Source organism: Stenella coeruleoalba (assembly GCF_951394435.1).
Source record: "Stenella coeruleoalba genome assembly, chromosome: 12".
Taxonomy (NCBI): domain Eukaryota; kingdom Metazoa; phylum Chordata; class Mammalia; order Artiodactyla; family Delphinidae; genus Stenella; species Stenella coeruleoalba.
In genome coordinates, this window is record NC_137158.1 from 52,364,623 (window position 1) to 52,390,854 (window position 26,232).

The following is a 26,232-nucleotide window of genomic DNA, read 5'->3' on the forward strand; positions in this document are numbered from 1 at the left end:
CCTTTGGAATTATTTTTAGTAAGAAATGGGACTCCATTCATGGCGGAGGTAGGTAGGATTTCCATCTTGGGATCGAAGGGAGGAGATACAGTGTTTCAAGATGTCAGTTGAGATGGAGACTTAATTTTGTTCATCGTTTTAGGAAAGAACTTCAGAATTTCAAGAGTGTATACACTCCTTTTTTTTTTTCTCACATGAAATGATGCTTTGATATTTTTGCTTTGATATTATATGTTCTATTGATCATTCTTCAAGGCAGATTTTTAAAAGTTACACAATCATATAAGTCTCTGCGGAGCTCTCGTGAATGGAAATTATTCCATCTATACATGAACAGCAGACGGTTTCAAATTTCTGTGATTTTAAAATTTGAGGAAATGTGTTTTGAAAATGAGATTAAACACCTAAAAATAGTACATGATAATCAATGCATGACATAAATTTCCTTGTGAATTATCTGTAAGCTTAGGTCAATCACACTTAAAAAACTAAAGTATGTCACTCTAGTTTTCCACTGTTACTTTTGATTGAGTATAACTTTTAGTTATTTACAAGAATCAAGAATCTTAGAATTTATGGCACTAAGAGTGCACATACTTCAGTAAAGATGTGTGTGTCTGTGTTTGTGCACATGTGGGTGTGTGCCAACATAACATAGAACAGATACATAGAAGAAAAATCTAAAATAGCTCATTTACCTGTTTTTTCTATTGTGATAACTTTTGCCTGCTTGATAACTTTTTCATCTGTGATAAGAAAAAATATTAACACAAGTGGAAATTTTAAATGTATCAGTACAAAACAGTGACACATTTCAACCTTGATATTTTGTATTTTCTTTGAAATAACACCAATACTGAGACACACTTAGCTGTTTTCCCAATAAAACAGCAAGTGGTATCTTTTATTCAAATTGGATGGAAGCAAAAAAAAAATTTGTCCAGCTGCATATGTCCTTTGCAGCTTTCTTGCCATAAAGGTTTTCCTAAGTCAAATGGTCCCCTAACCCCTAACCAAAGTATATTCTATCCTTTGCCTTCACTGTATTTCAGTGTATTTATCTACACTGAAGTACACATAAAACATGTATTCCCTTTTCATTATTGAATAAGAATAGGAAGAAACAATTTTTTATCTTTCTTGAGCAAGATACCTCCCTGAGAACCCAGGATTAGCCTGGGAACCCAAGTTTTTATGTTGCAAAGCTGGGGAAGGGCAACGGTGGTGCGTTTATGGGATGTCTTCTGTGCTGTATGTTTTTGTAGACATAGTCAAATAGATTTGTGTCAAAGCAGAGGGATTAGTAAAATGATTCTATATAAAATTAAACTTTTCAAGTACTCAGCAGTGAGAATGAATCAGTTAGTCAAATATCCTGATTAGAAAGTTTCACTGGGAAACAGAATTTAGAGTATGAATGTGATCACTGAAATAAAAGAAAGATGTGGCTAGAGGGCAATGCCTTTGTTATACACTCAGAGACTAAATTCTCTCCTTCTCTCAGTATCTCACCTCAAAAATGGTTGCTATTTAGCACAGAAAAGAAAGTAACGGGGTTTACTATTCATTATATCAGGAGGTTCTAAAAGTTGTTTCTAAAGTTTTGCTTATGTCTATACAGACTGCTTTTCTCACCTCCCCATAGTCTGCTTCCGCTTTATTTATTTCTATGGTTTCTGTTGTTGGTGTCTCATATTCTTTAAAGCGTAAACAAGTAAAATCAAACTGACTCAAACCCATTGAAAACAGATTGTATAAAGTAAAATTTTAAAAATATAAGCAAAAAGTTTCCTAAGATACGTTTAAAGAAAGTATGCTTTTACCTTTGTAAAGATTCTGGCCTAACTATATTCACAACATCAGGGAAACAATAAAGGACAATATTCTACAGAATAACTGAGGCTTGACACAACTTCAAATTTAAATTCATATTTAATTGGTTTAAATTAAAATTTAAATAAAGTTTCTATTCTTAAATAAAAACTAATTATTAAGCTAGTCTTGGTAATTTCTCTATTTCTCCTTATGGGCAAAGCCCATTGGCTTACCTCTACTTTCTACAAAATGTAGTACCAAGAATAAGAAGAGGAAGGAAAGAAGGAAGGATGAAGGGAAGCAGGAGGAAATATTGATTTCCTTTTCTTGGGATTTTTGGAATTCAAGATGATGTTTGAATGAGCCATTCTGAATTATAAGTTTTCTAGTGATGTCTTGCCCCAAACAGAACAAAACAAAACGAAATATAGAGACCATTCATCTGAATGCTGGCAAAGATGGTCTTTGTGCTAAGCTAAGTCTGATGGGAAGGGATCACGAGCTATGTAGTTATATCTGGCAGGTCAAGTTCTCAGCATGAACTATTAACCATCCCTAATAACTTTAGATTTGACTCTAAGCTCATCATCCTGTTAAAACTAGAACATTGAGAGACAATTTGATACTACTGTACAAATAACACCTGCAAAATACCTGGTTTACCATGAGAAACAGTCTTTTCTTGTTCTGAAAATAATAAAAAGAAAATCTTTTCAGATATTTAGAAGCTTTATAAATTAACAGATGGCGAATTTTCGCTGTGACTGTGGTCCAGTGATTTGTTTAGTAGAAAAAAACTGACAGATTTTAACAAATGTGTCCATGGAGAAAAACTGTTCCTTAATTTTCATGTCATTTCATGTAGTTTAAATAAAAAACTTAAAGGTTTTGGTTGCGTGAAAACAATATACAAAGAATTCTTATTTACATTTAAGCACCTATAATTTCCAAAGCATAGGCTGTAATAAAGTATAAATACTGAGGTATAGATTGCAAATATGTATTATTAAAGATATTTAAGTTTTTTGTAAAAATTCTGTATCAACTTTATAGATAAAATTAAGATACATACTGTGTATTTGAGCTTTTTCGGATGAAGCTAGAAAATAAACATTCATAATTATAAAAATTTCAATTAAATCACCTGCAAAATTGTAGTATTTAATAATAATAAATGAAAGTTTTAAATATTACTAGGCCTAAATAGAAGTTTTAAATGGTATTGGGTTTCTGATTAAAAAAAAAAGAGGTAAAATGCAAAGTGTTCATATCTGGTAACACATACTCATCTGCAGCAAATAAATGTACTCGGGAAAATAAATAATAAGATAGTAGTTAGGCATTTTTAAGCCTTGATACATTAAAAAGATACATTATTTACAAGAAAAACTAGACTCAAGCTTATGATCAGTTGTCAGGTAAGCTCTGGTAAGAATTAAAGGAATAAGATAGTATTGTATATACATGTAGACTTGGATTCTTTTTTAAATTTTTTTTTGCGGTACGCGGGCCTCTCAGTGCTGGGGCCCCTCCCGTTGCGGAGCACAGGCTCCGGACGCGCAGGCTCAGCGGCCATGGCTCACGGACCCAGCCACTCCGCGGCATGTGGGATCTTCCCGGACCGGGGCATGAACCCGCGTCCCCCGCATCGGCAGGCGGACTCTCAACCACTGCGCCACCAGGGAAGCCCTAGACTTGGATTCTTGAATTTGTTTTTATTTAAGAATCCTGCTACATAATTTTTTTTTTTTTCTCGGTACGCAGGCCTCTCACCGTTGTGGCCTCTCCTGCCGCGGAGCACAGGCTCCGAACGCGCAGGCTCAGCGGCCATGGCTCACGGGCCCAGCCGCTCCGCGGCATGTGGGATCCTCCCGGACCGGGGCACGAACCCGTGACCCCTGCATTGGCAGGCAGACTCTCAACCACTGCGCCACCAGGGAAGCCCTACATAATTTTTTATAATGAAGAAATAGCATCCATAGAGCCTGAGAGTTTTGTTGACTTGCCTCAGGTGAGTAATTAGATGGTACCAGAACTAGGACTTACACATTAAATAGCAGAGTAAACTTGGAAAGATTGCCCTTATTTTAGATCAATGTTGCCTCTTAATAAAATGATTGTTAGTCTGGGACAATCTCCTAGTGATATCACCCAGGGTTTTGAGTAAACCAGACTTGGACACAATTCTAGCTCCAATATTTATTAACGTGAAAATCTTGGAAAAAATAACTTTCTAAACTTTGTCTATTGAACTGTTTCCACAGATATGAAACATGGGTAATAATTGTCATGTTGCATGTCTCTCCTAGTGATGGGATGAAAATGGAATCTTATGCTATTCCTCAGCTCTAGCAGATGCTTGGTAAGTTCTTGTCCTCTTTCCCTTCAAATCTCAGTAGCCTATGATTTCATGATTTTATAACTCTGGTGTGTTATCAGAAATAAACTCACAGATTAAACATGATTATACTAGGCTTTGAAGAACTCCAAGAAATGTCTCCTGAAACCTGGAATCTCTGCTGAGGTTCCCTTAAAGCCATATTCCAGATGTTTTTGCCTATGGAATATCCCCATTCTCACCTAATCCAGTAGTGTGAAACCATATTGAGCAATGGAGTAGGGAAAATAATGAGGATTTGGGAGACTCTGTGTAACTCCCCATTGGTGGGTAGTAAGCCTTTTTTAGTACTAAACTAACAGCAACATTAGCTCTGTAACTAAGAATAAAAATATTGTTACCTGGTTTTGCTTCCTTTTTAACTTGTGACTCTGAAGGGGAAAACAAAAGATAGAAATTTTTAAATCTGAAAAAATAAACTACAGCACAAATTCATTTTTAGACACTATTTTATTTCATTTACCATAATTTGAAAAAGCAGAATTTTAGTAAAAATTATTTTAGTTTCCTACTGGCTTGTCAGTACTGGACTATTGAACACACAGTAGTTAAAATCATGATATGTACTTGTCTGTCACTAAGTTATTGCTACTGCTAATGGATTTCAACCTGAATTTTCTGTTTTCTCAAGATTATTGTTGTGGAGAATAGTCCTAATGTCCACATAAGATAAATGACTTGATGATAGGAGTTGGAAGAGTTTTTCTTAAATATATGTAATTGTGATTCAGAAATTTAGACCGTGTTATGGCTTGAATTGTGTGCCACAAAAAAATATTTGAAGCCCTAATAGAAAATAACTCAGAATGTGACCTTATTTGGAAATAGGATTATTTGCAGATGTGATTAGTTAAGGTAAAATGAGGCCACGCTGGAGTAGGGTGGGCCCTTAATCCAATCTGACTGGTGTCCTTATAAGAAGAAGAAAAAAGACACAGATAGAGACACACCAGAGCAGATGGCTGTGTAATGATGGAGGCAGAGATTGGAGTGAGCCAACTACAGGCCAAGGAACACCAAGGACTGCTGACAAACACCAGAAGCTAGAAGAGATAAGGAAACATTGTCCTCTACAGGTTTCAAAGGGAGTGTGGCTCTGCTTCTATCTTGACTTTGGACTTCCATCCTCTAGAACTGTGAAAAAATCAATTTTTGTTGTTTTAAGCTATAATAATTAGTTAAGGTGTGGTTATATGGGGGTAGAGAGGATCCTTAATTCAGTAGGACTGGTATCCTTGAAGAAGAAGAGAAAAGATACAGAGATAAAGACAATGGGAGAAGAGGTTCATGTGATGACAGAGGCTGTGATTAGAGAGATGCCTCTTCAAGCCTAGGAATACCAAGGATTGCTCACAAAAACCAGAAGCCAAAAGAGGCAAGGAAGGATTCTTCCCTACACCTTACAAGGGAAACATGCCCTGCTGACACTTTGATTTCGAATGTCTAGTTTCCAGGACTGTGAGAGAATAAATTTCTGTTGTTTTTAGCCACCTAGTTTCTGGTATTTTATTACAGCAGCCCCATAACACCAATACAGTTGGGAGACATGAATCAAAATTTTAACTGTTTTGAAAATCATTGCTGTGTTTTCTTTTAAAAAACTGTTTGCTGCCTGCTATAGCCCTCAGAAATGTTCATCTGACTCAGGAGCCCCCACAAAATAGAAGAGTGTGGGCAGCTTTTTTTCTGACAGGATGTCTGTGTTCTATAGTAATCAGCAAAAAACAGTCATTTGTTTCTTCTGAACTATATAAATTTCTCAGCGGTTTCACTTTGTAAATAGGGTTTTTTCCTAGGAACAGGTAGTATAGCTAAACATATGTTATGTTTGTTTTATTTTAAAAAGTTGTTCAAGAATAAAATTTTAGTATAATATTTGCACTAGAACACATTTGCAAAAAACTATGCTATTCATTATAAATATGGAATGAAATGTACATACCTGGCTTATCTTCTTTTTTTATTTGTGGCTCTAAAAATGAGTAAACATTAGTAATAACGATTATATAAAAATATTTATTTCCTGTACTCATGCATATTTCTTTTACATATTATTGTTCTTTAATCTTCCATATTAATTTTCTTCTTATGATTGCAGCAGATTAACACACACACAAGTAAAGGTTCCTCATTATTAATCACAATAAGAATTTTTGAGAAAAATTGGAAACATGAACTAAGATTTTTAATGAAAAGTTAATGAAATCATACCCAGTGAATGAAGTATAAAGGAAAGTATCAGCATAGCAAATTCTCAGAAACACAAGTAAGACAACCAGCACATTATCTGCACAAAATAGTTAAGCCTTTGACTTTATGCAAAACACACTCAACAACAGAATCAGAGGATGAGTAAAGCAGGCATTTAAGATTTGTTTTTTGTTTTTGGCATGTATAACATACGTGGAGACTTGGGCTTGACTTCTTTGCCTAGAAAAAGTTTAAAAATTATTAAAAACTGAGTCATTCCATTGTTATTGGATCAACATTGTATATGGTAGAATATTATATATTTGAAAATCAAACACTATAGACCCCAACTATCTTTCTTTATTGAAATTTTTACAGGATATGTAATTTAATGTCCCAGCCAAGTTACTAATTGAAAAATCATTTAAAACAATAACAGTTTAATTTCATTGCACCATTAAAATTTTGCTCACAAACTCGTGTGCAATGTTAACTGTTTAATCTAATGTTAAGATGGAAGATACAATTTTATTTTGAGAATTACTTTTAGCCTTTCATTATCCAAGATGAAAAATTCAAGACTACTGCTTTCATTTCCATTATCAATATGTTATCTGTTCCAGTATAATATATTAAATAGCGACTGCTGCTGAATCTGGAGTTCTTGATGACCCAAAATATACCATATGCTTCTATTGCATATTGGATTCCTAGTTCAGGGGTTGGCAAATTTTCTGTGAAAGTTCAGATATATATATTTTTTGACTTTGGAGCCATATGATCTCTGTCGCAATTATTCAGCTCTGTTGTTGTAGCACAGAGCAGCCATAAGCATTATGTGAATGAATAGAAATGGCTGTGTTCTAATAAACCTTTACTTACAGAAGCTGGTGGCCAGTCTGCAGGCCATGGTTTGCCAACATCTGCCCTATCCACAGGAAATTTTAACTTTCTTTCTTTTTTATCTCAACAAAGATTTTAACAGTAAACAAAGCACCTTTCTTTGATTCTGAATTCCTAGATTAACAACATCCAATACCTTTCCATAACTGCTCTACTAAACTTCTTAAGAATGCTACCTTTACTTGTTTTTTCCATTTATTGACTCCCATTTAATCATTAATTCACTATCATCTAGCTTCTATTCCCAACATTATATTTATCAGGCATCTCTGATCACTAACTAATTCCCCCTTACTTTCCAGTATCAACGAACATATGTAACTATGTTGATCACTTTCTTCTTTTTAAATTCCTATTCATTTGGCTTCTGGGAAGGATGTACATAACATACTCTACTGTAATAAGATAAACATTTATACCATCCTCTTCATTGTCAAAAGTGTCCTAGTGACTTCCACTTTTAGCTAAATAAAATAGCAAGCACCTGATTAGTTTTCACACTTGAAACTACAGGAAATAGAAAAAACTATATAAAACATGGTTTTAAAGATATTGGACATCAGACAATAAAGGACAGTGATTTTTAAGTAACGAAAAACAAATGAGGTGTGCTCTATGATTATCCCAGCTTAATGCCTTGAGAAAACTGCAGGCTGTTAGTGCAGGAATAGAGCTGATTTGATGAGATCGAACTGGGTGTCTTGAGAGACCAAGACAGCGAGAGATCAGTGGTCAGAGTAATATAAAGTAGGACGCTAAAGAGATTAGAAAGAGGGAGAAAAAAAGATTTTAAAAAGTTTGGAGAATTTGTGGAAGGCTCCCTCAAGTCTTCAGATGAGCACTGCCAGCCTATGCACACAACGAAACTACTTAAGGTAGAGAAAGAAATAGTAATAATACTGTAGCAGTTTATAGTAAGTGTTGAAGCTGGGTAGTGTCAGTCCTTCAGCTTTGTTCTTTTTTTTTTTTTTCAGTTTTGTGTTGGCTATTCTGGGTGTTTTCCCAATCCATGTAAACTTTAGAACCACTTAGTCAACATCCACAAAATAACTTGCTGAGATTTTGATGGAAATTACATTGTATCTATAGATCAAGTTGGGAAGAACTGACATCTTAATGTTGAATCTTCTACTTCACAAACATAGAATATCTCACCATTTATGTAGAGATTTTTATTCCTTGATTCTTTTTTTTAATCAGAGTTTTCTTCCCTTCCCTTTTTATTTGGCTAATTTCTATTTAGGGCTCAGCTATCTCTTCCTCAGAAAGCATTTTCTGATATGGTTGGACAACTTTTCCCCTTTATGTGCCAACATTATTTTTTTGATATCTTGATCATTGTTTTTTGATATCTTATTCACAATATACTGTAAATATTAACTTAAGTGAATACCTTCCCTTCTAGACTGTGAGATATTTGAGAACAGAGATCATGTTTATTCATCATTGAATCCAGAGAGCTGGTGCAATACATGGTTATGTGATAGGCACTCAATTATTGTTTGTTCATTAGATAAATAAATGAAATAATTAATGAAAACAAGAGAAGGTAAATAAATGGAGAAGTTGAGTCAATGAATGTAGGAGAATATGTGAATTCAGAAATTACATTAGAACACAAAAAAATGTTAAAATTACTACAGGCTTTCTTTGACTTGACATGACTATTCACCTCTCAGCTTTCTGGTACCCAGACAAAGATAAAATGTGCAATCAGTTATACAATTCACACTGTTTTAAGTTGTAAGCAAATAAGTTGTTTAAGAGAAGCACAACAATTCTTGGTAATATTACCTGAGATAAATTTGTTTTATGGGTTCTCAGAAAAAAAAAAAACTATAATGCAGTATAATGTAGCAGATAACATCTTCGACAATATCCCTACCCTAATTATGTAACAGTTTTCATAGGACTCTGCCTACTGCTCTCAACATGGACCAAGCACAGTTCAATAAGAGAACATATACACACACAAATTGTGTACAAATATAAGGATGTTCAATTATGCTCTTCAAACCCAACCAGGTTAAGAAAATCTTGACTTAAAAGTTCTGCTAATTCGTACAATCAGGTTGTGATAGATACTGGATAACTATCTATTCCCACAAAGCTGTTCAATAATGAAATCTGGGTTTCAGAGCTGGTTCTTCATGTGCCCTCCCATATATACTTATTTCCAAGTTTAATTTCAATTGCAGTCCTCTAACAACTAATTATTCTGCTGTTCTCCTGTATTCTGTGCTATGGTTTTAATGTGTCCCCCTATAAGAAATGTTGCAGGGCTTCCCTGGTGGCGCAGTGGTTGAGAGTCCGCCTGCAGATGCAGGAGACACGGGTTCGTGCCCCGGTCTGGGAAGATCCCACATGCCGCGGAGCGGCTGGGCCCGTGAGCCATGGCCGCTGAGCCTGCGCGTCCGGAACCTGTGCTCTGCAACGGGAGAGGCCACAACAGTGAGAGGCCCGCGTACCGCAAAAAAAAAAAAAAAGAAATGTTGCAGTCTTAATACTCAGTACCGCATAAATGTAACCTTATTTGGAAATAGGGTCTTTGCAGATATAATTAGGTTACATGAAGTCATTAGGCTGGGCCCTAACCCCGTATGACTGGTGTCCCTATAAAAGGAGGAGAAGAGACACAGAAATGGACATGCATAGAGGGAAGATGATATGAAGATACAGGGAGAATACCATGTGATGACAAAGAGATTGGAATGATTCACCTAGAAGCCAAGGAGCACCAAGAATTTCCAGCAAGACCAGAAGCTGAGAGAAAGGCATGGAACAGATTCTCTTCCAGAACCCTCAAAGAGAACACAGTCCTGCCTACCTTGATTTTGGACTTCTGGTGTAAGGAACTGTGAGAGAAGAATTTTCTGTTTTAAGCCACTCATTTTCTGGCATAGTTATCACAGCCCTAGGAAACAATACAATTCTTTAATCCAATCCACCACTGTTTCTCTTTGTAATTACCAAGAACATCCACACTGGTCATGCAAACACAGGCTTTTTTCCATTGTTCTTTCAATTCTGAAGCCAGAGAGATTTTCTAGGATGCCTGTCTGGTTATGTCAGATATCACATCTCAGTGTAAACCACGTACTGCCTTTATTAACTCCAGCTGCCTCTGCCTGCTCTATAAGGCTACTGATGAATCTAATTGTTGCATATCTCATCACCCTCTTCTGTACTATTTTGTACTCTATGTTCAAGTTATACTGAAGTATTGTATTTCTAAAAACCATCTTAAGGTCTCTTTTTCTTCTGGGATGTCTTAACTGTTTATCTCTCTGTCTAGAACATTCTTCCTCCTTCTTCATCTGGCTAAATCCCATTTAGTATTCAGACTAGCTCTGGGGTCTGTGGTGAAGTTGGGCGCTCACTTCACTCTCCTTCTCCCATGAGGATGGTGTCTTTTTCTGAGCTGGGCTGCCTGGGCTTGGGGAAGGGGAATGGTGGGAATGCGGATCTATTTTTCCTACTCTCGTCAGTGTGTCTTTACTTATTTCTTTTCTTCACCCAGGTGTTTTAAGACCTCACCTGGAATCCCTGACTCTTGTGAAGGTATTTTCATGCACAAAGAGTTGTTCAAATTGATGTGTCCTGGGAGGAAATGAACATTGGAAATTCCTATATCACCATCTTGCTAATGTCAGTCCTAAATATTCTTTAGCTCTTTTATATTCCTAGTTTCATGATCTCATACATTCAGTTATAAGAGTATATAATATCAGTTTAAAATCTGATGAAACTTCACAGGCAAACATATCTGCAGATATATGAATGAATAAAGTGCATGTAAATGTCTGTTTATACATAGTCTAAGACTATATATTTCCTAAGGTCCATATTTAGGCTGCAATAAGCATAAGGACAAGTGTAGAATGTTTGTTGGAGGAGAATTCTGTAAAGGCAGTAGTTCTCAAACAGCAGCATCACCTGGGAACTTAAAAATGTAAATTCTTAGCCCCATCCCTGACCTTCAGAATCATAAACTCTAGGCATGGGCCAGCCCACCAGGTATATCTGACACATGTTGAAATTTGAGAACCACTGTTTGATAACCATGACATTTGTTAACAGCATTCATTTAACAAAAAACTGTGGTTATTTTTTACAATTCTGAATTCCATCTAATCGTGTATGTCGTATTTCAGCAAATATGGCTTAATTAAAATCAGAGAAAGCCTTCAATCTACTGAGACATAAATGGATAAAGCTAAAAACAGAACATGCTTATGTTGATTATAGGGTGTCAACTTTTCAATATAGATGACAGTAATAGTATATTCAGATGTTTGTGATTGAGATCTGTAAAGTATGTGATGTGAAATCTACTTTATATAACACAAGAATATTTTATTTTTACAAAGGAAACCAAATCATTGTAACATTGATGTTCTCATGGAAGTGATAATTGGCTCCACATTCAAAGAATACAGTTCAATAGTAAGTAGCAATATAATAAGTATATACATACATAAATATATTTGTTCATTTTAGTTATGGAGATTTTAGTTTTTTCTGTTTCTATTATAGCTTTTGTATTTTCTAAATATTTTGAATTGTATTAAAACAAAATGTCAATGCAGTATTTCCCATTTCTACCCTTACACTGCATAGACTTAAAAGAATAAATGGTCATAGTCAACAAATAAAAAAAGAAAGTAAAAGGAAAAAAATTAAGAGCCAAAATATTCTAAAATATTAGACACATGAATGATAAAAATCATAGCAGTTTAAAATTACATACATAAAAGAATAAATAGCCTATCTACATCTATATATATTAAGGAATTTTGAAAGTAATGTCAGACAAAATTAATAAAATTTTGACTTATACAATCAGAAACTACTTATTTCGTAGTACACTGCAACAAGCAGTAGATAAAGATATCTTAAGTGTTGGGTCAAATTCTCATTCAGACACTCATTTACTGTGGAAACTTGACATGGCCATTTAACTTGTTTGGTTCTCATCTTCCAAAATGAAAATAAATGTAAGAAGTTAGATTAGGTGATTTTTAAGATCTCAACCAGGTCTAAAATAATATATTTACACTAAATATTAATTTAAATCTAAATAGTAAATCATTTAAAAGGGAGATTTACTTCATATTATAATAGAGAGAAATGCAGTCTGAAAGATAAGAAGTAAAAAATATTGTTCACGGCATCCTTTAAATTTAAAAGCAGCAATACTTTGGCAGTATATTGAGATAGTGTTTGGAAAGTTCTTCAGGGTCTATGGTGGTTATGCAGCTTCCTGGTTACATGAACCCAGTGAAATTTATACACAGAAATGATTTTTTTCAGCCTCATTGGCTTTGCATTGTACTAAGTTTTCTAGGCACCAATTATTTTGTTAACTTTCTTGAGGCTGTACTAACAATAAATTTCTATGGAATCTTTTTAGTTATTCAAGCATACTAGCATTGACAATTCTGTTCTCACAATGCCTCCCAGACAGCTATCATACTTTGCCTCAACTGTGTGGTGAGGGACCCTTTGGGTCCTACTTCTTGATGCTCAAAAAGGATTAAAGTGATGCTGATGAAACTGTTTAGCAGCAAGTGCTTTGTTTGCACCATGACCAGGTATAAGAGATTAAAGTTAAGTTAAGAGAGAAGCAGTAGAAAGAGGAGGTTAATCAGAAACATTACTTTGAAGTTTTTTTTTTAATATAGAATTTAATATAGTGCTGATATCACACCATAATTATTCAACTATTCAATCATTCATTCAGCAAGTGTTGACTCAGCATTTAGTACATGCTAAGCACTTCACTCTCCCAAGAATATTTAGTCTATAAGGCTTACCTATTAATTGAGACTGAATTATTATGGACGAGTTTAATTCTGGTGACAGTCATAGAAATTAGATTTGGTTGAAATGCCATGCTACGTTCATCTCTTTCAAAGGGCATAGAAAATTATATCAATTCCAGATATGACATATATCCTTTGAAAAGTTGGAGAAGACTATAAAGAGATAAATGGACTCATTCCAACTATCTTTCTAAGAAAAATGTATATACCACAGTAAATTCAAACTTAATAAATTCAAAATTGAATCATGATCTATTATTCTCTCTTGTAACCAAGTACTCTATCTTGGTAAATGGTACTACCTTCCACCTACATTTCCAACCAGGAGGCTAGAAGCCATCCAACATTCTTCTCCATGCTTTGCCACCCCTATTCAGAGTCCTGTTCATTCCATTTCCTAAGTATACCTTGAGTGTATTTCCATTCGTTCATTTCCTCCTCAGTTTCTGCCTCCATTATAGCCTCAAATATATCATTTTCACCCTCCAGTTTCCTTTCTCACCTGATGTCCTTTCCCTTCTTATCACCTTTCACTGTACCACACTCATTTATTAAGACAGCTCAGCTGTTGTCTCTCTTATGAAGACTTTCTTGACCTCTTTCCATGATGGGTTAAATGCCCCTAATCTGTACTCTCCCTATCCAATGTAAATTATTATCCCTGTATATCGTAATTATTTGCAATACTCTTTAATTATTTACTCATTTGCCTTCCCCAAATAAATTGGTAAGTTCACTAGTCAGGGACTGCAACTATCACCTTAGTATCCTTTGCACTTTTTCACTGTCCACACATAGTCAATAATAATGAACAAGTGATAACTCTGTATCAATGGAAGGTTGCTCTCTTGAGTAATGCGTACACTAAATACATTCTCACTGATGACCCATCGAAGATGCTGCTAAAATATTTGGGAAGGGGTTGCAAAAAAGAGAGCTCTTTTAACTCTGTGACCCTTCAATAAAACATATTATCAACAGAAATCTTCCATTTTTTCTCTACAGAGGATATTTTTCACAATTGTATTGTGATCACCTTGCTTTGGGATACATGAAAATAAAACACGGGAAAGTCTGTGCATGGGATTTATTATTAATGTTGTGATCATTTCATCTAAGAAAAGGAGGAAATTATACTATGTTTAGCTGTGACTATTGTGTAGTTTTCGCCTGGAATATAAAATGCATTGGGGAGCATTTTAAATTGATTAGCACCACCAGGCACAAGCATGTTTTAATTATTAAGATTTACTATATTACCCTAAACACCTCCCCATCACATCCTGATCCTTTAAGTGGGTCTTAGGAAAAAATGAGGCAATAAGAAATGAGCCCCCACTATGATGTAGGCTCAGTGAGATTCAATCCTTAGTTTAAAGGTCAGGGCTTTGATTAGGGCATGATTTAGTGGTGGAGGGTTTGTGAGGAGGAGAGCACAGTAAAATGTCTGAGTTTGGATTGGCCTCTTTAAAGTAGGGAGGCATGACCCCAAAGGAACCATTATTTTTGCCATGTTAGGTATTGGTCACATTAATCTCAGTTCCGGAGCTCTAGGATATTCTGTTCTGAAATCAGGGATTTGAGAATAGAAGAGATAGTAGTTAATATTATTTCTTTTCATTTCTACTACACCCACATAAACAGTCTCATTTTCCTTTCTTAAGATGTTTTGTGTCATTGGGAGCTAAATTTGAACAGCGTATGAAAGAAAAGAGAAGATTCCTTATGTTTGTCCACAAGAGAGATCTGAAATATTTTCCTCTGGAATATGATTCAGTTATTAAATATACACCCTCTTTTAAGCATTCCACAAGTGTGGAACATTTCATCACTGGCTTGAGAAATATTTCTATATATAAATATCACTGTGTTAATCTACGAAATCAAAAAACAAAACGAAAATTAGCTAAAAGCATTGTTTTTAAAACTGTACGATATATTGTGTTACAAATAGTATAAGAGCATGTTTATTCATAGAAGAAAGAAAAAAGGAGATTGAGAATAGGTTCAAGTAATTAATAAAACTATAATTAATTAATTATAATTAATATAGCTAATATAAAGCTATAGTTTAGAATAGCAAAAAAGATATAAAAACTAAGCAATACATTAACATGGGGAAAAACTGAATTTTTGTAAATTTTGTAATATCAGAATAACTCACAAATTAGCCTGGAGACAGAAACCATTCTAATCGAGCTGTCTTCTTAAAGGCAAGTGTCTAAAAAGCTCTGGAGCTGTGTTTTTTGTTGTTGTTTTTTTTTATTTTAGAATAATCAGATCATCAGCTTCCTCTATGGCAAGTAATAAAGTCTTGGTTAGTGAGTTGCTTTTGCCACACTGAAAGCTCTTCCTCAATTAGTTTTTAGAGTGAGTTGAAATTGGGAAGGAGAATTTTCAATGACAATTTTATATAAAGGGCAAAAAGAAAACATTTTTTATTCCCATAAATTAGAGAAAGAAGAAAATCTTTCTGTAAAAAACCTAAAAACTAAAAATTATGTCTTTTGAAGGAGTCTAAAATGCATACCATTGAAGAAATATCTAAAGGAGATGAAATATCTAATTATTGGCTCTTTGTTTACACTCATGCATAAGTAGTGTTTAGTAATTTTAAATGAAGCTATCGTTATTCCTCCTTTTTCTCTGGATAGAGAGGACTTTCCTAGGATTCATAGACCATGCATCTCTCCTTTAAGCCAGCTGAGAAAAATTGTACCTATCACAGGTTGATTCATAAGCTACTAATGGGACTGTGCTTGACTGATTGAATTGGCTAAGAAATATTTCATCTCTAGAAGATACATTTGACCAGAAAAACTTAAGGCTACAGTACTCAAGGCATTATTATAAATAAAACGAGAAGATTTTAGTACGGAAGTGGTCTACATTCAAAGGTCAAGCAGGAAAAGGGTTATATCTTTTTTCCACAAAATAAAATTTTTTTCCACAAAATAAAAATTGCTTAAATGAAAGCCAATGATTTCATCTCTTTCAGATTTTGAAAAACTGTACCAAATTTTAATTCTGAAAAATTGTCTCATGAACCTATTAGCATAATTTATAGCTAACACACTAAAAGTTTATTTTGTGCCCAGAACCAGACTAAGCATTTTTTTTTTTTTTTTTTTTTTTTTAGTATGCGGGCCTCTCACTGCTGTGGCCTCTCCCATTGCGGAGCACAGGCTCCGGACGCGCAGGCTCAGCGGCATGGCTCACGGGCCCAGCCGCTCCGCGGCATGTGGGATCCTCCCGGACCGGGGCACGAACCCGTGTCCCCTGCATCGGCAGGCGGACTCTCAACCACTGCGCCACCAGGGAAGCCCCAGACTAAGCATTTTAAATAGAATACTTTAACATTTATAGTAACCCTCATGAGCTCAATTTCTCATTTTAACAAATTATTAGACAGACTTCCAGGTCCATTTGACTGAATAACTAAGCTCTTACTACATTTGTTTGTTCAAAAACATTTACTGAGCTCTTACTATGTGCTAGAAACTATTTTAGGCACAAGTAAGAATGAAATAAACCAACAAAAATCCTGCCCTAAGGAACATATGATCTACTGCTCTGATTTGTTATTCGTATCATCCAGATTTATCTAAGGATTACTTAGATAATCAGTTCAGTTCAAAATAGGTGTATCACCACTCCAACATTTTTTTCCCACCACTGCCCCCATCTCTATTTATATTTTTCTGAGAATAGAATGATAATATTATATTTGAGGTTCTAAATTTGGCAGTAAACTATATCCATGATACATTGGCAAAAGGAAGGTACACTCATTTTATGTTACCTTGAAGTCAAAGAGGACAACTTGTGACATTGTAAGTCATTTGCTCACTGCCTTAGAAATCAAGTTGAGTATATGAGTGTGGTCATTGATATGTTGAAAGAAGCTAGGTCATCCCACCTATGAATTCTGTAACCTGGGAATTCATTTCATCTTTATTTCAGCTTCCTTGCCTGTAACTTGGGCAAAATAATGAAACCTAAATCACAAGATTTTATGAGATCCAATTATGTATGTATGTGAATAAATCCTCTTGATTAATTGATTAATTGCTCCACCAATATTAGTTATTTTTTTCATTTTCCAGGATTTGGATTAGTTGGCATTCAATAAATGCCCTTGGACTTACATAATAAAAATTATTTCAATTTTCTTGATTTACTGTAAGTTTCTTCGTGGTAATAATCCTTCTCAGCATATTATAATGACACATACCTAGTGACTAATCAGCAAACACTAGTTTATAATAGAAACAATGGTTGACCTACTGCATTTACATGGCTATCTGCAGGGATACTTATGAAGTATTTAACACCAATGCCACTTGCTAGCAATTACTCAATTTTCCATGTCAACATAATTTTAATAAATTTTTTATCCCAAAAGAGAATGACTGCTTCCTCCCCCAAGAATTTACAGTACAATCTTTTGTCTTCTTGTTTGTGGGAAAAAAAATAAAAGGAAATTTTGAGATAGCAATGCCTGGGCATAAATTTATTATTCATGTTAGCATATCTTCATCGTTCTAATTGCAACACAATCAAACATTGCTTCCAGTCTTCCTTATTTAGTTTTTCTTCTTTTTTAAAATATATGTTGTTATTAATTTTAAAAATTCTATCATCTTTGCTCTATTGCTTCCCCAATCTTTTAAGTAAGTAAACGTGTAAGACGTCATTTTTCAAAGTGTGTTCAGCTGAACACCACTATTATATTACAGAAAAGATAACATGGTTGAATAAATATGAGAAACATTGGGTGGAAAAATGTTCAGCAGGTTTTTTACTATCAGATTTTCATAATGTGTTCATATCTATGATGAACTCCAAGAGGTTTTCCCAGACTTATTTAATCTCAAAACTCTTTCATGTATCAATAATTATGGCTAGTCTTCTATGCAAAACACTTTTCAAAATACAAGTGTAAGAAATAACTTATACTGCAGTAACACTTCTCCCTTTACAGTTAGAAAGAAAAACTCTATAACAATAATGTTATTGATTTTTACTCTTAGCTGAACTGTATAAAATTATACGGTCTTTAAAGGCAGAAGGATTTAGTTCAAGGTTTTAAAATTAAAAGTGGTATTACTACACAAGTGGGGAAATAGTACACAAGTAAACTTAAGTAACAAATGAGAGATCTATATTGAAAAGGAAATTGTTTGATTTCCATGGTAATTAAACAAAATGAAATGCTTTAGCTGTTATGAACATAAATTCCCTTATCTCTCAGGTGTTTAACACTGGAATTAGTGTATGCCTTAGTTTTTAGCATTTTTCCATGTATTATTGCCTTTATAGATACTGTAACCCTGTAAAGTTGTAAAGACACTAGCTGTGAAATCTCTGTTAGATAGATTAGGAACCAAACTACAGTTTCCCTGATGTCACAGCTCCCATTCTTTTTACTCTGCCCAGCTGTTTTCCTAACTAAATGCACTCTCTTTTCCCTTTTTCAGACAAGATTTTAAACTAATAGTCTACAATGTGTACAAAGTATACAATGTATATTTTCTAGCTCCAATTTCTGACTTCCAACCAAAGGCCTCAAAATATAGTAATTTGGTTTTCCTCCCATTGAGCTCCACCAAAATTGCTCATAAGATCATCAGTGACTCCATATTATATATTCCAAAGAATACTTTTCAGTCTTTATCTTACTGCAAATTTCTGCTATGTTTGACATTTTGACAGTTTCCTCCTCCTTGAAATTCTTTCCTCCATGGTTTCTGAGACAATGTCTCGAGCTTCTAAGAGAATTCTCCTCTTTCTCTTTTTTTAACTCCTTCAGAGTCTCCCTCTCCCCCTCCATTCACTCTTTACGTATCAGTGTCCTTCCTGGTTGCTTCCTCAGTCCTTGCTCCTCCCCAACACACCCCCCTCGGTATATGTCAATAACTCTCATCATTTAAGCCAGCACACCTTTGCTGGAAACTTCCGAATTAACTACTGTGTTTTCTCCCCAGCTGCCTGGTAAACACACTTCAATGCACATCCCACAGGTACCTCTAATTCGACATGTCTCTCCCACACCTCTACCCCAATTAGATTATAAGTTCTAGGAGGACAGGAACTTGACTGTGTTTACCAATGGGTGTCTGCACTTACCAAATTGTTACCGAACGCAGGTCTGGCTGCTTGCCACTCGAGAGCCAGTTCTCTAGAGAACATTGTTGGTAGGAAAGGAAAGCTTGCTTTATTTCGGAGACTGGCAACCTGGGGAGAGGGTGGACTCTCCTGTCCTAGAACCAACTCCCGATTGCTGTTCAGGGGACAGGGGATTTTATTTATTTATTTATTTATTTATTTATTTTATTATTATTTTTTTATGGTACGCGGGTCTCTCACTGTTGTGGCCTCCCCCGTTGCGGAGCACAGGCTCCAGACGCGCAGGCTCAGCGGCCATGGCTCACGGGCCCAGCCGCTCCGCGGCATGTGAGGGGATCTTCCCGGACCGGGGCAAGAACCTGTATCCCCTGCATCGGCAGGTGAACTCTCAACTACTGTGCCACCAGGGAAGCCCCGGGACAGGGGATTTTAAAGGGGAGTTTCAGGCTTGTATTGGCGGAGGGAGGGAGCAGAACAGCACAGGTAGTTCTGACAGCCATCTTGCAATCAGTAATGTGGTGGTCTGATCGGAGTCATCTTGGTTGTTTTAAGTACAGTTAGTCTTTAGTTCCAGGGTTTGTTCCCATTTCTCTGAGGCCAGTTCTTGGAATTGTGGCAGCTTATGTCATGGCTACTGCCTGGTCATCACGTAGTTAACTTCTTCCTCCTGGTAGGGGTGTCAGTATCTATAAGACAGCTCACGGGATATGGCTCAGAATATTATCTGTAGTCCTTAAGGAGGAACTAAAGGTCCTTGACTTTGCTTAATGATTAAACTGTTATTATTTGGTCTCCTTTGACTGTTTTCCTTTGTTTCTGCATTTTCTCACTTCTCTAATTAAACTTATTCTTTGGCTAAAGTTTTTCCACAGACAAAAGGCAGGCTGAGGACATGGGGGCCCAGGACCATAGGGTCCTGCTCCATTTCAATATCCCCTATAATATAGTAACTGCTCGACAAAAATTTGTATAATAAATATGTCAAAACTTTACATAACACATATAGCTTCCTTTTGCTAAATCTGCACTTCTCTTGAAAATTCCAATCCCAGAAAATGACATTACTGTCCACACACTATCCCAAGAGAGAAACCTGGGAGTTATCCTGAAGTTTTCTCCACTCCACTCCCTTTTCCATAGTATGGCAATTTTACTTCCTAAATACTTCTGTAACAGCTCTCTTCTTTTCCTTCCTACCAGTGCTCTATGAGAATCTAATAACTCTAGAGGCATTGGTGCAATAGTCTCCTGCCCCCAACAGACTTCCTGAAACTATTGACATCCTCTGTATCATCAGTCTCTGTAATTAACCAGACTGAGCAATTTGAAATTCTAATTTAAGTTGTATCTCATTTTGCTTAAACTCTTGTAGTTGTTCCCAATTTCCCTTAGGAAGAAGGACACAACCCTTACTCGGGACACAGCTGTTCCTCTCAAGCCTCACCTACTCCTATCCTCCACGCAGACCTTTTGCTGAAGTGAAGGTGAAACACTGGTGGCTCTCAATGTTCCTCACTGCTTCCCTCCTCTAGCTGAGGCTTCTGCTACTCTCTCTTGTCTGCAATATCCTCCCCAGGCTTTCTTCACCTGGCTAATCTTCACCCATACTTTGAGACTACTCTTATATTCTCTCCTTTGGGAATTTTTCTCTGAACCAATAGGCTGGAAAAATAAAACTTTCCTCTGTTTACAGAATTCACTCGGAACAACTTTTTCTTGTTTGATTTTAATTACTTAGTCCTTTTTTTGCTAGTATTAGCTCTTTATTTACTGATCTCTGCCTAGATAAAATATATTTCTTGAGAGTTTAAAACCTAGCAAAGTATTTAATGCATGGTAGAAATTCTATAAATACTTATTAAACAAACTTAGCCATTGATCCTACTATAACTTAGTTTAGTTAATGAAACTGAGATTTAATTATCTCTACAATTTATAGGAGCCCTGCATATTCAAATATCCAATGCTTTCTGGTTAACTTAAAGATGAACATAAAGTATTGTGTGTGTGTGTGAGTGCACACATGAACATGTATGTGTGTGTGTGAGAGAGAGAGAAATAGGGAGAGAGAGAGAGGAGGGAGGGAGAGGAAGAGAGAATGTAAATTCTCTCTATAATCTATTAAGATCCAGTTAATAAGGTTAATACATATTTCTCTTGCAGGATCACTATGGTAAATTTTAAATAGATATTGAACTGTATTTATTTTATACTATGGTAGATGTAAATTAAACAGAATAACCAATTGGAACTAAGTTCTTTAAAAGATATAGGCTAGAGATACTTTGATGACCGATAGGTGTAAGGGCATCCTGTTTTCTTTCACTAAGTCATTCACCTGTTGTATCAATATCTCAGCCAGCTGGTAAAATAAAAAGACAGTTTACCCTTGACATACAGGTACTTCAAGCAAAATACGTGGATTTATTCCTTTTAAGCTCAAATGAACACACAGGTACAAGCAGTGCCTGTTTGCCTGTGCTGTGTCACAAGAAAGGAAGGGTTGATTCCTCAGTCATTTCATGGATGACCAAAGTTCAGAAATCATCCAAATGAGACAGTGGATGGACAATGTCAACCAGTGCTTAGTTATTGTGAGGACCTTGCTTCTAGTTAGAAAGCAACCATTCAAAAACACATGTACACTTTGCATTAGCTAAATGTATAGAGAGAAGCTTGATATATTTTTCTTCCCTGGAGATAAGGGCAATCTTAGATGTCTACGAATTCTATAATTTTCTTTCTCAAATTTTAACCTAAGAGTCTACGTATCTAACAAGCAACCAGGTGATGCTGATGCTGTTTTGTGGACCACCCTTGGAATAGCAAGGATATGGATGATAGCCTTTTATTTTTTTCTGCTTTCATAGCTCTTGAAGGCACTTTCACATATGTTATATCATGTGATTTCACAATAAGTCTGTTAGATTAGCATGGAATACATTGTTGATGGGAACTCTATTTCATAGGTAAAGAATGAAGGACTCAGAACTTAAGTTTTGTTGTAAATCACTCCATACCTATTGTCCTAGGGTTCCTCTCTCTAAACCATCCTGCCTCTGTTGGTCTTTTACATTTAAAAAACTATCTCTGCATGTGCTATACTGCAAATGCAAGACACATGTCAAAAATAGATTTTTTAAAATAATCATTAACCAATGTCTCCCTTTCTATGAGGATAATTTTGTTGATCTGCTGTGGCTATGGTGGCTTTTGAGTGATTTTCTGTCTCCTCTGAGAAGGAAAAGGCTGCACAGCTCACAGCAGAGATAATATAGGAGCTGAGACACAAAGTTAGAAGAAACCCATTCAACAAACATTGCTATCACACGATATGCTAGAGGAAAAGATGTGCAAACAGACCAAGGCTGGATAATTCATGTTGTGTATTTAAAGACAGAGAAAAGGGGTGGGTGGGAAAGTAAGTTGCCAAGAATGGAGGGAAGATAATTCAAAAAGAGTCATGTACCAAAATGCTCATTGCAGCTCTATTTACAATAGCCCAGAGACGGAAACAACCTAAGTGTCCATCATCGGATGAATGGATAAAGAAGATGTGGCACATATATACAATGGAATATTACTCAGCCATAGAAAGAAACGAAACTGAGCTATTTGTAATGAGGTGGATAGACCTAGAGTCTGTCATACAGAGTGAAGTAAGTCAGAAAGAGAAAGACAAATACTGTATGCTAACACATATACATGGAATTTAAGGGAAAAAATGTCATGAAGAACCTAAGGGTAAGACAGGAATAAAGACACAGACCTACTAGAGAATGGACTTGAGGATATGGGGAGGGGGAAGGGTAAGCTGTGACAAAGCGAGAGACAGGCTTGGACATATATACACTACCAAACGTAAGGTAGATAGCTAGTGGGAAGCAGCCGCATAGCACAGGGAGATCAGCTTGGTGCTTTGTGACCGCCTGGAAGGGTGGGATAGGGAGGGTGGGAGGGAGGGAGACCCAAGAGGGAAGAGATAAGGGAACATATGTATATGTATAACTGATTCACTTTGTTATAAAGCAGTAACTAACACACCATTGTAAAGCAATTATACTCCAATAAAGATGTAAAAAAAAAAAAAAGAATGAGGGAAGTTAAACAGGTAAGATGTTTTTGATATGGACCTGACATGAAAGGAAAATATTGAAAAGTCACTGAATAGACGAAAATCCACAGAATTGGTGATCTTTTTAAAATGTCTTTGTGGTGGTGGATTAGACAAATGGAAGCCACATGAAGAAATACGCTGGGGGCAGTATAATGCAGTGGCAATATAATGCAGTGGCAATGAACCTAACTGTGCCCCTACACACACCCAATTAGAAAATGTAACTAGCATAGGCTTCGGTAGATCTTTGAAGAGGAGATGGAAACAAGATGATTAAGTCATGGGTTTGTATATTTATTCAGGCAAGAGATGATGAGAACTAGACTAGGGTCTTTTTACCGAGAGAGAAAAAAAGGAAAGACCAAATTTGGGAAACATATAACTTAGTACGTACTTGGATGTTGGGTTCTGAAAGAGAAGGGAAAGCTGCAAATGACTCGGACGTTTAAGTCAGTGTAACTGAATTCTGAGTCATGAGTTCCATTTTTTGGGATAAGAAACAAAAGGAAAAGAGAATGTTAAGGGATATTGAGTTCAATTTTAAAACAAAGTGGTGTCCAGGCAGATTAACGATGTGAAGATTTTGATGAGGCAGTTAGAAATGCAGTTACAGAACTCTGAAGATTTTGTTTATGAATATCAGTTTTCTTGATAAATAAGAAAAGTAAATTATTGCTTATTACTTATGCAAGTCTTTTTTGGTTTTAATTACATTACTACTTATAATTAATGTCCATTGCTTCCCGAAAAGAACACTTAGCTATTCTCCAATTACCTAATGAAATGCATGCCCTGTTTGCCATCGTTTTCATTAGGGGGTAAAAAACAAAGAATTTAGAGGCTAATAATATGCCATGTCAAAAATAACTAATTGCTACAATGTTGCTTCAGTTTTTTAAATTGTAGTCATCTTTTGTTGTTTTATTTTTAACTCTGTGGGTTAAATGTTTTCGTTTCTGTCAAAGAAAAAAACTTTTTTTTTTTTTTTGAGGAGTAAGAGATGACGAACATGGTCAGATATTATCTAGAGGTCAGTGTAATATGAAGCAAGAAAACTATCCTCTGGGTTTGGCAACATGTTAGTGGTCACCTTTGCAGAAGAGATTTTAGGAGAAAAGATTGCTCACCAGAAGCGTCCTCATGTACACTCAGCTTTAATTTAATCTATCCTTTCATTGTTTTTACAAAGCTCAGGGGAGGATTTTTTCTTCCTCATAATTAAGCTAATGTCCTCCACCTATAGTGTGTATACCAACACTTGTCATATCTGGGGCAGTTCTCTCCAAATTAATATCTCCCTACGGATTTCATGCTCCTCCTCTCCCTGGAATGCTCCACCCTATCATAAACGTGGAAACCACAAACCTAGTTCATTGATTCCACCTGCTGGAATACAGTATTTTGTCTCCTTTTTTTTTTTTTTTTTTGCAGTACGCAGGCCTCTCACTGTTGTGGCCTCTCCTGTTGCGGAGCACAGGCTCCGGACGTGCAGGCTCAGCGGCCATGGCTCATGGGCCCAGGCGCTTCGCGGCATGTGGGATCTTCCCGGACCGGGTCACGAACCCGGGTCCCCTGCACCGGCAGGCGGACTCTCAACCACTGCGCCACCAGGGAAGCCCTTGTCTCCTTTTAACAGCAAACTGCTGAAAAAAGTAATTGCTGTTCTGCATCCACTTATTACTGATAAATTCTCTTATTAATTCCTCTAAGCTTCTTTCTACTTCCACCACTTTACTAAAAATGCTCTCCACTTGGTCACAAAATGACAGATTTTTGTCAAATATAATGGCTGTTTTGCAGTCATCATGCCCCTTGACTTTCCTGAGACATTGAGACTGCTGATTTTTCTACTTTTTCTTGAAAGTGTCCAGGCTTTGGGATACTGATACACTGTGTGTCCCGATCTTTCAGGTAACACACTTTCCTTTTTACAAGTTCTTTTACTTTCCAAAGAAGCTGCCTTTCATTCCCTTCTCTTTTCTATCTTTCTGTTTATTGAAGAAACCCTTTTCTCCTTTGGCTTGTAACTCTAAACCTCTAAGCCCATAGATACAAAACCTTGTGTGAGGATTCAGAGTGAATATTCCCGATTTCCTAGTGTCTCTAGGACACCTCTGTCCACACCACTTGCATTTCCTTTGCAACTTCTACATTTCATCACCTTCTTCATCTTTTCGTGCTTGAGACCTTAGAGTCATATATAGCTAATGTCATCAGTTTCCAGCCTTTTCCTGTGAAACAGCTTGATGATTACAAAAGCAGTGATACCACAGTACAGAGAGTATGATTGTGATTGTTGTATTCATATAACTGAAAGGGTATATAACAAGATGCTGTTAGTATTTTTCAGTGGGTTGCTAGGTCCTGTGATATTTAAAAAACTTAATTCCTAATAATTCCACACAGAATATTAGTCATGGCTATAAATAATATTTAAAGTAAACAGAATTCACTTCCTTAATGCTGCCTCTCTACCTCTCCCTATCAATTTCTCCCACCTTTATGACTCTTAGATTACTATAAAAGTAAGGTTTTACTCATATGGGCAGACGTCATTGCTGCAGTCCTGCCATTTTCTGTTCCTCATGTAGCCCCTGGAATCTCCTTTGGTCCTTGATCCTCTCCTCACTGTCTCCTGCTTATGCCATGCTCATCCTTGCCTCCGGGCTAACTCCTAAATAGAGCTCCCTTTTATTGAATCTGAACCAAATGGCAAACATCAACTGGATTTCTTATAACAACCCTACCAGGTGAGTATTCAATAGACAAAAAAATTAAAACTCAGAAACGTTAAGGAATTTAGGTCACACCCCTAGCAAGTGGCAAAGAGAGTGAAATTCATGTTTTTCTACTAT

At 36.0% G+C, this 26,232-nt stretch overlaps 1 protein-coding gene across 1 annotated transcript in view; it reads right to left on the reverse strand.

Annotated features, from left to right (window-relative positions):
- Window positions 1–26,232, reverse strand: part of TRDN (triadin) — a 372,178-nt gene that overhangs the window by 40,714 nt on the left and 305,232 nt on the right. The window contains exons 24-29 of the mRNA XM_079939170.1: window positions 6,617–6,643; window positions 6,156–6,185; window positions 4,555–4,584; window positions 2,888–2,914; window positions 2,470–2,502; window positions 699–746 (exon numbers count right to left, since the gene is read on the reverse strand). Coding sequence (XP_079795296.1) covers window positions 699–746; window positions 2,470–2,502; window positions 2,888–2,914; window positions 4,555–4,584; window positions 6,156–6,185; window positions 6,617–6,643 — 195 coding nt within the window. The remainder of the gene's footprint in view (window positions 1–698; window positions 747–2,469; window positions 2,503–2,887; window positions 2,915–4,554; window positions 4,585–6,155; window positions 6,186–6,616; window positions 6,644–26,232) is intronic.